This window comes from Pelophylax lessonae (assembly GCF_965119305.1).
Source record: "Pelophylax lessonae genome assembly, chromosome: 7".
In the NCBI taxonomy this organism is placed as follows: Eukaryota; Metazoa; Chordata; class Amphibia; order Anura; family Ranidae; genus Pelophylax; species Pelophylax lessonae.
In genome coordinates this window covers 196,826,977-196,841,731 of record NC_138774.1, presented here as the reverse complement: position 1 = coordinate 196,841,731, position 14,755 = coordinate 196,826,977, and the positions used below count along the sequence as shown (strand labels likewise).

General features: G+C 40.4%; 1 protein-coding gene across 1 annotated transcript in view; it reads left to right on the top strand.

Annotated features, from left to right (window-relative positions):
- Positions 1–115: 115 nt before the first annotated feature.
- The window catches only part of LOC309560567 (uncharacterized protein), a gene marked incomplete at its 5' end in the record, with an annotated part of 37,291 nt that continues 22,651 nt past the window's right edge, over positions 116–14,755 (top strand). Inside the window, 13 exons of the mRNA XM_082264192.1 lie at positions 116–121; positions 217–270; positions 357–410; positions 491–598; positions 2,165–2,218; positions 2,306–2,359; positions 2,483–2,536; positions 3,553–3,606; positions 8,203–8,256; positions 10,251–10,304; positions 10,382–10,435; positions 11,215–11,268; positions 11,355–11,408. Of these exons, the coding sequence (XP_082120318.1) occupies positions 116–121; positions 217–270; positions 357–410; positions 491–598; positions 2,165–2,218; positions 2,306–2,359; positions 2,483–2,536; positions 3,553–3,606; positions 8,203–8,256; positions 10,251–10,304; positions 10,382–10,435; positions 11,215–11,268; positions 11,355–11,408 (708 nt within the window). The remainder of the gene's footprint in view (positions 122–216; positions 271–356; positions 411–490; positions 599–2,164; positions 2,219–2,305; positions 2,360–2,482; positions 2,537–3,552; positions 3,607–8,202; positions 8,257–10,250; positions 10,305–10,381; positions 10,436–11,214; positions 11,269–11,354; positions 11,409–14,755) is intronic.

The following is a 14,755-nucleotide window of genomic DNA, read 5'->3' as shown; positions in this document are numbered from 1 at the left end:
AGAGTGGGAAGTGGTAACTAATCTTCTATATATATATATATATATATATTTTTTTTTTTTTTGTCAGGCAGCAGTAGGGGATTCAGGTCGTTCTGGTCCAGATGGGCGTCCAGGAATGAAGGTAACTTTCATGCAGAAATTTCCATGATACATAATTACAGTATATTACTTTAATTAGGGCTATTCACTGTTTGTATTTTTTATTAATGTTTGCAGGGTGATGTAGGCCCAAATGGTGTGACTGGATATCCCGGCCACCGAGGAGGCTTGGTATGTGCAAACTGTGACTATAAAGAGCCCATATCTGAGGTTTTTGTTTTAATATTGTTTACTATATTTTATATTTCTGTTTTCAGGGTCCTCCTGGTGTGAGAGGAGAAAAGGGTGAGCAAGGCCATTATGGAGCCCTGGTGAGTGAGAAGACAAGATCAAATGGATGTAGAGAATTAGAGGCTATTAAGGTCCTGTAATATGTTGTATTACTTTATAGGGTCTACCAGGTCGAACTGGGAGTAAAGGTTCACAAGGTCCTCCTGGGCTCCCTGGCCCAGAAGGACAAAAGGGGGAAACAGGAAGCGAAGGCCTAAATGGAATCCAGGTAACAAAAAAATTGTTCTTATATGAACATTTTTATTGCCGATTTTTAGCTTTTGCCGGTTTGTGTATATCAAGGGTGTCATACTCGTTTTCATCGCTGGCTGAATCCGCATTATGGTTGTTGATTTTTTTCTGTAAGACTAAATAATGTATCTACTCTTCATCATATTAAATATTTACCTCTTTATTTGATTATTACTGGTTTTAATAATAGCTTTGAGGGACAGGTGCAGACCGGCACAGAGCCCACTCACACTCCTGTAGCAGATGATTCAAGTCCAAGAAGGAGGATCACACACAATCGTTATTATTCACAAGAAACTTTATTGGGGACTGCTCAGACAGAGCATGGTTTTGCTATTGTGTTCTGCCTAAGCAGTCTTCAATAAAGGTTCTTGTGGATGTTACCCGGAGTGTGCAATCCTCCTTTTCAACTGGCATAGAATAGTATTCTTTTTATAATAATTACAAGCAGATGTCCAGAGCACTACTCCCCCCCCCCCCCTTCAAGAGTCCTCCACCCTCCCTTACCTTGTGCTGCTGCCGGGAAGAAGCTGGAAGTGGAGCTGGGAAACAGAAAGTGCAGGGTCTAGAGGAGGACCAGAGGAGGACTGGAGTCAGCTGCCGGAGTCCACTATATGCTAAAACCAGGAAAGGGGGTGCTGCGGCAGGTCAGAGAGGCGCAGGATCTGTAGGTGGAGTTCTGTCGTCCCCTCTGCTGCCCTCTGCTGGGGAGAGGGGCAAGGCAGAGACGAGCCTCTCCACAGCTTCACAGAGAAGCCCAGGGTCTGGCAGAGGAGTTCTGTCTCCCTCTCTCCTGCTGACTGCTGAGACAAGGTGGAAATAGCAGCGATGGGGTTCCGCAGCTGCAGGAGAGGTGCGAGGGCCACATGAAATGGCCTGGTGGGCCAGATTCAGCCTGTGGGCCTTGCGGTTGACAAATATGGTCTAGATAATACTTGTGTTTAGGTCCTCTGCAAAAGTGATTAGCAAGACTGCAGAAAGTCTTACTAAAAAGAGAATTATGGTTGATTGGGACTTTGCTCTGCTTAACAAGTTTTTTTAATCGCATCCATTCAATTTAGGAAATCTCTCTATAAAGTATAGTTTCTAACTGCACAATAAATTGTCTTGTATATTTGGGTCTTCCAAATATAGCAATGCACCCCTTTTACTGGTAAATGTTTGACCTTATATTTTTATTGAGTTCATAGTATGTCAGCTAAAAACTCTAGGCATTTTTATGCACTCATAGAGATCTGTATTCCACTAGTAGAAGTAGAGTTCTGGTAGGAGTTTGATTACCTCACTTCATTATGCAAATGCTGGGGTTGTGTTAAAGCACCCAAAACATTTATGGGAAGATCTCCTCAATTAAATCCTTAAAAAATATGAGAAATTAGAATGCATTTCAGCACAAAAGAGTTTACATATAGGTAACCAAAATATCAGATTTTGGTGGTCAAGAATGTAACAAACAGAGATTTTCAATGACAGTTGCATTGTGGAATGATGATAACATCATAATTATATAGCTAGAGACATAAACATTCTTCTTTATTATAAGGGACCTCCTGGGGTCACTGGTGAGGCTGGAGCAGTGGGAATACCTGGAAGAGAGGTGAGGATTCAACAAACTTTATTGGTAGATGTTCAGATGCTGACTAATTTGAAACAATTCACTGATGCCTCTGCTTTCATATACTAGGGGGAACCTGGTGAGAAGGGACAACCTGGAAAACAAGGGGAACCAGGACAAGTGGTAAGGATAAGGAGCATTATATATATATATATATATATATATATATATATATATATATATATATATATATATTTATGTATATCAGAAAGAAATAAAGTGTAAATGTCTGTATCTGTTCCACAGGGGATTATGGGAAATCCAGGTACAGAAGGGAAACCAGGACAGAAAGGAGTGAAGGTAATCTATTTCATAATAGTGTTCTCAACTTGTTCTGTGAAACAAAACAAAAAAACAACTAGTATGAACAGAATGCATAGTGCATTTACAGCTGCACTCTGGAAAAGTTAAAGATTACCTGTGCAGGGCTGTATTAATACAGTATTTCCTTTACTTTTAAAGGCAGGGTTAGATAATAAAATGCTTAAAAATATTTTAGCACTCTTCATATTTTCATGTGAAATCAGCATTTTTTCCTTTTCTGTTCTCTGTTTTATTGAAATTAGTCTGTTGTATACAGAGCACAATAGCACAGGCTGAAATATATATGAATAAGTTGGAAAAGATGATTCTTCCACTCCCTCTTGCTGCTTTCAAGTTAGCTATGCCCAGAGTTCACACAGAGAGAGAAAGTCTAAAGAGCTTCTGTTGTGCTCCCTGCTTAGAGAACCCCTAGTGCTTTGGGGAAACTGTGCTATGGCTACACCCTGTAGTAAATGTTTATTATATAATAATAATAAAAGTCAGATCTAAAATATTCGTTTAAAAAATTGTATGGTTTAAAGTTACTGTACAATAAAAAGCTATGCATGTCATTATCAACTTTCATATGCATTTATACATACCCATACCAACACAGAAAATGTTATAACATTTAATGGCTTTGTCGCTATATTAGGCGCTATTTTAGCTGAAATTCTGTCTATGGGCAGGCTGGTTGTGCTGAAGTTAACCAGCCTATTGGCTATAGCTGACGGAAGTGATCACTGTGTTCTGCCAGCAGAAAAGGCTCCCTGTCGGCAGAACACAGTAGCGCTGCAGGAGGGTTTCAAGCAAACCTGTGATGGAAGGAAAGAATGTTGTATAATTTATGAGCTGCTTGAGTATCTGACCTTGAACAGGTATCTGTAAAGCCAAAAAAATGTTCAGAGTTCCTTATTTATTTAATAGTCCTTGGTCAGTGATTCAAAGTCTTGTTTTATATTGCTTAGCTATGCAACCATATGAATCTGGAATATTTCCATTTGTTCTTACAGGGCGAGAAAGGGAAAGATGGCCGACCCGGCTCTACTGGCAGTACAGGGAGGAAGGTAACTTTGTAATGGGAACAGAGGAAAGCATAGCTCTTAGGATGGACTGTAACACATAAGGTCCTTCTTGCATTGCAAAGACAGGTTGCATGTATCATTGATATTGTATCTGAATTTTTTAAACATTAACTTTTCCTTTAACTGTGTTTTCTTTGACCTACATTTCATTCCACATTGACACAGTTTTCAAAGTATTTTAGCATTAGATTTTGCTTATTAGAAAAAACATTGTTCTACCTGTTCATGGTATTTTACAGGCCATTCTTTCATCATATCCAAATGAAATACATTTTATTTTAAAGTAGGCCAGATACAACAGGGCTCATGCATGAATGTGAATGTTCAGCCTTAAATTATAACTGTATACTGCATAACTTCCTAATGTGAAATGCATAGTTTACCTCATATTTAAAGCAGTATGAAGCCCAAAGGCACACATTTATTATACTGGAGCTTACCAATTCTTAGATGTGGTGGCTGTATCTAAATCTGCTAGTACATCTAACACACCCTTCCCACAGATTAACAATGCTACTGTCCAAAGGTGCCTCTGCTGCTCCTTCATCCATTGCAGGGGTTTTCAAACTTTCTAGACAAAGGGCCAGTTTACTGTCCTTCAGACTTTAAGGGGGTCAACGGGATTGGAAATTTTTCTTGCATCATTGAGAGTAAACATCACCACCTTTTTTTTTATTAGGGATAGGATTAATGCCCCATTGGTATTATTGGGAGAAATAGTGCCCCACTGTTGATGTCAGTTTTAAGTTGGCAGTGTCTTGTATCAGTGGGAGGAATAGTGACTCAGGGGCCAGATAAGGGCAAGCAAAGGGCTGCAACTGGCCCTCCGGCCAGAGTTCTGAGACCACTGATCCAGAGTATAGGCACTTTACTACAGGGGGTGTATTACTGGCCAAATCACCAGATGGAAACTGAGGGAAAAAGCCTAAAAATTAAAACATAATGCAGCCACTACATCGAACGGTTGGTAAGCTGAAATATTTTACATTTTGGTTTTGGACTTAATACCGCTTTAACGTTACATTATTAAGGGGTTGAAAAGTCATCTGTAGTCTGCCTACCAACAGCCTGACCTCACACATTGGGGTTGATTTACTAAAACCGGAGAGTGCACATTCTGCTGCAGCTCTGCATAGAAAACAATCCGCTTCTAGTTTTATTTTTTTTGTCAAACCTAATTGAACAAGCTGAAGTTAGAAACTGCTGCACCAGAATTTGCACTCTCAAATTTTTGTAAACCAACCCCATTGTCTTATATTTTTTGTTGTTTTTGTTTATATCAGTGTCAAAATCAAAGCCATGTAGTTATTGGGTGTATGTCAAGGCAAAACTAAAATAAACGTATGCAGTACATACAGTGGGTACGGAAAGTATTCAGACCCCCTTAAATTTTTCACTCTTTGTTATATTGCAGCCATTTGCTAAAATCATTTAGGTTCATTCTTCTTCTTCATGAATGTACACATAGCACCCCATACTGACAGAAAAACACAGAATTGTTGACATTGTTGCAGATTTATTAAAAAAGAAAAACTGAAATATCACATGGTCCTAAGTATTCAGACCCTTTGCTCAGTATTTAGTAGAAGCCCCCTTTTGATCTAATACAGCCAGGAGTCTTTTTGGGAAAGATGCAACAAGTCTTTCACACCTGGATTTGGGGATCCTCTGCCATTTCTCCTTGCAGATCCTCTCCAGTTCTGTCAGGTTGGATGGTAAACGTTGGTGGACAACCATTTTTAGGTCTCTCCAGAGATGCTCAATTGGGTTTAAGTCAGGGCTCTGGCTGGGCCATTCAAGAACAGTCACGGAGTTGTTGTGAAGCCACTCCTTCGTTATTTTAGCTGTGTGCTTAGGGTCATTGTCTTGTTGGAAGGTAAACCTTCGGCCCAGTCTGAGGTCCAGAGCACTCTGGAGAAGGTTTTTGTCCAGGATATCCCTGTACTTGGCCGCATTCATCTTTCCCTCGATTGCAACCAGTCGTCCTGTCCCTGCAGCTGAAAAACACCCCCACAGCATGATGCTGCCACCACCATGCTTCACTGTTGGGACTGTATTGGACAGGTGATGAGCAGTGCCTGGTTTTCTCCACACATACCGCTTAGAATTAAGGCCAAAAAGTTCTATTTTGGTCTCATCAGACCAGAGCATCTTATTTCTCACCATCTTGGAGTCCTTCAGGTGTTTTTTTTAGCAAACTCCATGCGGGCTTTCATGTGTCTTACACTGAGGAGAGGCTTCCGTCGGGCCACTCTGCCATAAAGCCCCGACTGGTGGAGGGCTGCAGTGATGGTTGACTTTCTACAACTTTCTCCCATCTCCTGACTGCATCTCTGGAGCTCAGCCACAGTGATCTTTGGGTTCTTCTTGACCTCTCTCACCAAGGCTCTTCTCCCCCGATAGCTCAGTTTGGCCGGACGGCCAGCTCTAGGAAGGGTTCTGGTCGTCCCAAACATCTTCCATTTGAGGATTATGGAGGCCACTGTGCTCTTAGGAACCTTAAGTGCAGCAGAAATCTTTTTGTAACCTTGGCCAGATCTGTGCCTTGCCACGATTCTGTCTCTGAGCTCTTCAGGCAGTTCCTTTGACCTCATGATTCTCATTTGCTCTGACATGCATTGTGATCTGGAAGGTCTTATATAGACAGGTGTGTGGCTTTCCTAATCAAGTCCAATCAGTATAATCAAACACAGCTGGACTCAAATGAAGGTGTAGAACCATCTCAAGGATGATCAGAAGAAATGGAAAGCACCTGAGTTAAATATATGAGTGTCACAGCAAAGGGTCTGAATACTTAGGACCATGTGATATTTCAGTTTTTCTTTTTTAATAAATCTGCAACAATGTCAACAATTCTGTGTTTTTCTGTCAGTATGGGGTACTATGTGTACATTCATGAGGAAGAAGAATGAACTTAAATGATTTTAGCAAATGGCTGCAATATAACAAAGAGTGAAAAATTTAAGGGGTTCTGAATACTTTCCGTACCCACTGTATCTACAGTAAAATGCATGTATATTTTGCCAGGTTTTATCCTTTTAAAGACTCTGCAATTTCACAAAAATACCAGCTGAACTGTCAGAAATAGACTTGGCTCCAACTGTAAATCCTGTTGTGAGCTAACAACCCATAGCTTTTTGTGGTGTCAGCCCTGCTCAGTGTTTTTTGTTAAACTACTCAACCACTCCTACTCTAATATCCCTACATCATAAAGGCTAATCATTCTGGTGCCCATGAAAAGAGCTTGGAGGGCTAAATAGCTTTTATGAGATAACACAATACGTGTGCACGGATACAGGACATTTCTCAATTTCTGACAAAATCACCAGTTTTTTTTTTTTTTTTGCATTTATCAAACAAATTAAATTAAATCAATAACAAACTGCTTCTAATGGTATATGCAACAGATCATAGGGGAGCAAATAAGAGGTTCATGGTTAGGGCTTACATAAATGAATCTTAATTATTGTTTGATGCTCTTTGCACGCTTAAAGTGGTTTTACGTTTCAGACATGAAATATGAACAAAGCACATCCCTCTATAGTGTGTACTTGTCTCAATCCAGAGCACTAAGTTTCATTTCTGTTTGCTGCTTTGTTCCTCTGCACTTAGTATGAATCACTTGTGATAATTTTTCTTTACACCAAGAGAAAAATGGTGACAGGGGAGAGACCTCCAGCAGATTGACGGCCTCAGCTCTGTTGCTGTGAGCTGTGAGGGGGGTGTCTCTTACCTCCAATCAGCTCTCAGAGCTCTTCTCATTGAGATCTACAGAGTGTAACTTCAGCTCCCCCTTCCCTTTTTTATGAACTCTCAGACAAATTTTATAAATTCTGCACTTTGAACGGATATGAAGAAGCAAAAACTGCAGATAGATACAACTTCTGTAGGAGGATTTGTTTAATTTCTGTGTACCACCTGAGTATAGTCCCTTCACTGGATATATATAAGGGTTTACAACCACTTTAGGATGGCAGTACACTAACATATTCCTCAATCTGCACTATACAGCACCAATCTCCCACTGTGGCTATTGTGTTCTGGTAGTTAGCTTCAGCGGCTGTCAGAATACCTGAACTGAGACTGCTTCTGATTGAATGCAGCCACTGTCTTGTCAACAATTTTCTGTCCTGGTACCTTGGTATTTCAATTGAAGGATGTTGGGAAGGAAAAGGCTGACAGGGCAACCCACCAAGTGAATGTAAGGTTAGCTTTAGAAGCTGTGGGTGAGGAGGACAGTAGCTGCTCCACCTCTGGTAACCTCCGACTCAAGCTGATAATTACCAACTCCAAGCTCAAATTTCCCCCTCGTCCCCTCCCCTACAGCTTTTTCCTCTATACTTCCAACTTCAGCTTGTTCAATTAAGCTTTGACAAAAAAAACTGGAAGCTGATTGGTTTCTATGCAGAGCTGCACCAGATTTGACCTGTGTATCCACATATTTGATTACCCTACATACATGGGTAATTGCAAATTAGGCAACATTTACTCTACATTGATTACATTTGACTTTCCACAATCACAAACATTTAAGACTTCTTTAAATGTTGAACCTGATTTATTATTTAATGACTTTAGGGCAAAAGAGGAAAAGCAGGATCCAGACCACCGCGTGGACCTCATGGACCCAAGGTAAGAAAAACAAAACATTTAATTTGTATTCTTTAGGACCTAATTAATAAGAGGAAACCACTGGTCTACGGGTACCCTATACACATTACATCAACACCCAATCGCCGCAGACATGTTGGAATCAGGAAATTAATGTCTATAGACACCATATCCTTAGCGGTCAAGTAGCTTTGCATTTATCGTAGTCATTTTAACAAAAGCTAGTTGCTGATCGGCTGTTATACAGTCTCTTAACATATTGTACTCCGAAGCAATATTTCTTGTTTTGAACAGGGAATGGTTTATTATGGTCTGTGTTCCTTCTGTGCTACTGTCTATGGTCATTGATAATGATCCAAAATCTACAGTTGTCAGCAGAAAAGGATGTTAGGGGTAATGTTCCAAAGTAGACACCTGTTTTGGTGTCAATAGTTTGAGAGGGGATTTCCCTCACTGTGTAGAGATTTCCTCTCACTTTTAGCAGTGTATTAGCAACAAGCAACAGGAGATGCAGAAAACTCTTCCTAATGGGTTACATACTACAAAAAGAAAAACTTGACTGGGGATTTGACCTTTTACTACTGTATTCAAAATAAGAGTTTTGGATATGCATATACGTTAAAGGCAAATTAATATATTTTTTTATACTTTGCATGGCTGCTTTAAGTAAAACTTTGGTAACCATACTAAAAAATAAATGTACTTTTTGCAAATAGCAAAAGATTCCATCTGCTCTTGCAAAGGACCATAGGGAAGTGAGATCAGCAGAGTGTTCAGAGACAATGTGACCCATGCCAAGCTATAGGTCATATCTCTGTCTGCTAAAAAAAAAGGTTATATTTTGCAAATCAACTTTTCTTTTATATAAGCATGCTTTAATAAAGTATATATGTTTTTTGCCTTTAGACCCAATGCCAGTCACCTTGGTGATAGCATTTAATCATAAGAAATCATAACTAATAACCTAGTGACTGCCAATAGCATAAATTTACAAGCCTCCAATCAACTCCCTTCATCAGAACTGTTTATATACAAGTTAAACATTACATTTCGTCCACCATAAAAACATGGGGCGACACACTTGGCCTTACCTTTTTTGAATCCAAATGTCTAAAGAACCCCCACTCTCTGGGCCCCATTTCACTCTTATATACAACTTTTATTTCCAAATTTTCTCCTGATCCACTCCCTTATGTACTGTCCAGGTAGAGGGACCTGGGTATGCAATTAGACTTGCAAGATTGGATTTAAATCTGGAATACTACCAAGTCTTGCTCCAGAAATGTATCAGCAGTTGAGACCAATTACAAAGTTCTCTTCTGCTGTCACTTGGTGCTATTCAGGCTAGCCCGTGCCTTTCCAACCAGTCCTCTGACCTGTTATCGCGGCTGTCCAAACACAGGGTCATATTTCCATATATGGTAGTCCTGCCCAGTCATGCAAACGTTTTGGTCCTCAGTCTACAATATCTTGCACAATGTATTGCAGAAACCAATCCCTGTGCTTCCACAAGAAGCTCTTCCTAATCTACATCCAGCAGAGATGATGACTTGTGTCTTGACAGCTGTGAAGCAGACAATAGCCAAGGCATGGTCTTCTGATACATTGATTTCTGAAGTTAACTCTAACATGCAGTGGCCCCTAGTCAACAAAAAGCTTTCAGCTAAATCACGAGGAACCATGGCAAACCAAGGAACCATGGACTTCGACCATTGCCTTCTTGAACTCTAACCTTTGGAATGGCCCTGGTTGGGGTCTCTGGGCTGGGCTAAAGTTACTGACTGTCTCTCCACCCCCCCTTCCCTTCTTTTCCTCTCCACTCCCACATTGTTCCTTTTTCTCCCTGTCCTCTCCTTCCCCTTTTCTTTCTACTTCTACAATACATAGTTCTAATTGAAGTTATTCTTACTGAGATCAGGTTCCTACCCAGGATCCTTGTGACCGATATGGCCTGATACCATTTTCTATTTATAAATAACAATCTGTACAGATGATTATTTGGACTTCACTTTCAGGGATCCAAAGGAAGACAGGGCCCAGATGGACCTCCAGGACCAAGAGGACCCTATGTGAGTGTGTGCATTGTCAGCCACATTGATTAAACATTTGTTTTCTCAAGGCTTTTAACTACCTACGCATTTTACAGGGTATTCCAGGACTCAGGGGACAGAAAGGGGAGCCAGGTACAAAAGGACTGAAGGTAAGAGACCAATCAATTAACATATTCTAAGCAGAATACATTGGGTCGCTTAGGTCATGTTAATAGTAATTTGAGATGAAAAGCACCTTTGTCAAATATGACCTCTATTAGGTGGCTATATTAAACAAGCTGGATTTCTGGTTTTAATTTTTACCTCCATATAATTCAGTTCATTTTTTCAGCTAAGTGCAGTTTGAAAGGAGTGCAGTTAGCATTGAAGGCTGTTGAGATTTTGCTTCTATACAAGTGCACACTTTAAAGCAGACCTGAACTCAAATAGTGAAGGACTGCTATGTCATAAGGAACGTATATAAATATTTGTTGTGCCTGTACAGTAGCCTGAAAGATTTGACTTTTTAATTGCATTCTTCCTGAAAAATAGCAGTGTTCTCAATCAGTGAGACATGTTTTCTCCAATAATTATTTAAACAATCTCTTAAAATCTCTTCAAAATTGCCTATCCAATTTAAATACTACCAAATATAGTTGTGTAACCAACTCTTATCCACTTTCAATCACAACCGACTGTCCTATCATATATACTAAACTTCCATCTATAAGACTAGAGGTTTTGTCAGGCCAAGTGGCATTGTCCTGTGCTTGTACACTGTAATTTTTATCTCTTGCCTTAATGATGACTTGTTATAACAGTAAGTATAAGTAAAATCAATTAAATATTTGTATTACTTTTTGTACTGTTCTGACCAGAAATATTGTCATCTACTCATGTATGTCAAATAGACTGGTGTCTGGCAGTTAACAGCTTGTCTATTCTACAGGGCGATGTAGGTTTGGATGGACCGTTTGGGCCAAAAGGAGAAGAAGGTCAGAAGGTTAGGATATGTTTTTACCACTTATAATGTAGATATTAGTCATATTTCTGCATCTCAACCTTATGTTGTTAGCTTTCATCTTTTAGGGAAAACAAGGTCTTCCTGGGCACAGTGGACCACAAGGAGAGAAAGGTGACGAGGTACATAATTTAGTTTGCTAATACTTGTAGCAGAATAATCAAATGCAGCACGGATGTATATTTAATTGTTATCTCTAAACCCGTAAAGAAACCTTGCTGCTATATAAAATGTTTTAAAGGAAGCCATACCTGTGAAAGACAGGGGTTACTCACCTTTACTGCAATCCATGCCAAGGAACTCTGCTCTGCACTAAACCAAACATTTTCTAACTTCAGCCTACAGGATGTATATAAAGCCAACACATATGACTTTTTATTACAGTATTTGTATGTGACATTTTCATTTTTACATGCTTACCCGTACTTATTTCTATTATTGCAGTAAGCCTAGACACTTGTTGATGAAAGGCATTTTAAATGTTTTTGTTGTTTTACTTAGGCATTAAGGCTACATTCACACCTGATTTTACCGCGATTTTTACCGCAATTTACAGGCGTTTTTACAGGCGTTTTTTGTGCAGGTGTTTTTAGATTGAATAGAAACCAATGGAAAACGCCTGTAATCTGCCCAAAAAGAAGCTCATGTACTTTTTTGAGCGTTGGGCGTTTTGCTTACAGCGTCAAAACGCTCAGATGTGAACAGGGGCCATTGAAATGAATAGGATTTGTCTTGGTGGGCGTTTTGAGAGCTGATCCTAGAGCAGAAAAACTCCCCAAAAACGCCCCAAAACGCCTACATGTGAACGGAGCCTTATATAGTTATATTCCCCGTGTTGTTTGTTTACCTTACCTTAAAGTTATGGTCTCACGTGTAGTGGCTGCAGTTTGTAGTGTTAACGCAGATCGATTCCCCTATGTCAATGTATTGCTTCACCTAGCCTGTCCCTATGTATAAAGGAACAAGACAGCTTCCTGTTCCAGGTCATACCATGTTCAGTGCATGCCTGGCCATCCCTTCTGTGTTGCATTACAAATGATGTACTGCTAATGAGATGAAAAACTACATAAGTGAGCTCTCCGTGTGTCTGTGAATGCTCTGCCTACGTGTGTTTGTTAGATCTAATTACTGTGTAGCTCTCCTGCACAAGCACTAGACAGGAAATGTTGGATATGTAGTTCCTTTACAGGAAAAGGCAAGTCTCACAATACAGACAGAGAACATGCATTAACCTGTGCAGTGCCATGCCGCACCCTGCATGTTTCAACACAGACAGAAACTGCTGACACAGGAATGTGAAGATTTACTCTGCTATAGACTGCATGTACAGGGCAATAAATGACACCACAAAACTACATGAACAATGAATATTTTATGAACGTGAAAAATAGAGTAAGGGTAGGGATGTTTACCATGACTTTAACCAGTAAAAGCAAGCAGATTAGGCCTGTTTACGCTTTAGGACCACTTTAACAGTTTTTACATTAATGCATTCCCTGCATTAAAGCGGCAGTTAAGCTTCTTAAAAAAAAAGTATACGATGCATACTAGCATGTTATAAAATACTTACCTTAAAATGAAGCCATCCAGCGGCACGCTTTCACCTCTGACAGGGCTTCAATTTTCTTCCTTGTCTTCCTTCAGAGTTTGCGGCCCCCGGCCATCTGATTGGTTGAGCCGTGAAGATGTGACTCGAGCATGGGAGCCCCAGGCACCACACAGATCTCTGACGGAACGGCACGGGTATGCCGTTTTTCAGAGTGCATGCACCTGTGACGTCAACGGCTGCTGCTTGCTGGAATATCTCTTAAACGGTGCATATTTAGGAGATATACATTCTACCTACAGGTAAGCTTTATTATAAGCTTACCTGCAGGTGAAACTAGGCAAAACAAGTTTACTACCACCTTTAAGGTAAACAATGTTGGGTTAGTAATATCACCGGCTTTCTATGGTGGCACACCGAGAGGAGGAGGAGCCAGAAGCATAGGTGGGGACCCCAGATAAGGTGGATCGGGGCCGTTCTGTGCAATTTTATTACACAGAGCAGGTAAGTATAACTACTTATAAAATTAAAAAACAAAAAACTTTACAATCATTTTAAGGAGATTTTATCATGAGAGGATAATTGGAGGCTGCCAATAATATCACTCATTTAAGAATGCTAACTCCCTAACATTATTGTAGGTACAGGAACTCAACTACGACCTCCCCCTAAACCCCCCCCTCCCACACACACACACACACTCTCCAAACTGCATCGAATATTGGGTGTGGTCAAGTTTCACTAACAATGTGAGGGTTTTAAAGGGGCATTAAATACCAGGAGTGCATTACGTACATAGTGCAGAGTTCAGGGGTGCGCTGCATACATAGTACAGAGTTCAGCCTTCTTCCACAGCTGATTACCTCTGCATCCCTTATCCACATCTCACTTCCACCCCTCTTCAGCTCTCACCTGTGCATGCAACCCCCCCTCCATACCCCCATTGTGTCCCCACCTTCTTTAAAGCGCCACCATCTTCCATGTCTTACTTTTGTTACTGTATTAAGCAGAAGCACACAGACGGCTCTAGTACACTGTAGTTGGCTCTGCCTCTCTCACTTGCAGGGAGATCATCCACCAGGGTTGTCTACATCAGCACTGCATTCCGGGCACCTGCATCTCCCTTGTCCCCATCCTTCAGATCTGTGGGAGCCGTTGGAAGACAAGCTGTCACTTGTAAATACAGAAGCCAGACTTCTGTGTTTATAAGTATTAGTGGTGAGCAGGGAGCAGAGGGCCTGAGCCAGAGGTGGTGGAACTGAGTTCCACCAAGTTCCAGCTGAAAAAAAGCCCTGATTGTAGAGCCACCCCAAATAAGCTGCTTGGGAATGTTAGTAAACTGTAATAAATAATATTTTTACTGAAATAATTTTTCATCAAACAAACAGTAATACTTTAACTAAGTAGTTAAATATGGCAAACTCTGGCATTGAGCAGTATAACACAAAGGCACGTGCAAAATATCTAGAGCACATTTTCAACCAACTCAAATGGCGCAAGTATGACCTATGTGTTCAGGCATGAAGGGGAATAGAGATGACTTGTTGCAGGTTAGTCTATCTCCCTAAAATGCTGAAATCACAGGCCCTGAACATAAATGTGTGGAACAATATGCAAAAACGTGTAATATCCACTTTATAATTTAAAGTTAGAGTTCCTTCTTAATGAGTATCAATGTTTTGCACTTTTTAATCGAATACACTACAAATCGCATTGGAATTGCACTTGAAAATGAAATCACACCAGACCGGGCTTTAAAAGGTAACAGTTTTAGTATCGGGGAATTTGTATGAGTACGCATACTCGTGCAAATACTTAGTATCAGCTCCCAAACCAGTATCTGTATCGGTGCACTGCTAAATTTAACCTAAAATATTAACTCCATCTACCTCACCCTGCAGTGCACCCATTCTCCCCGCATGG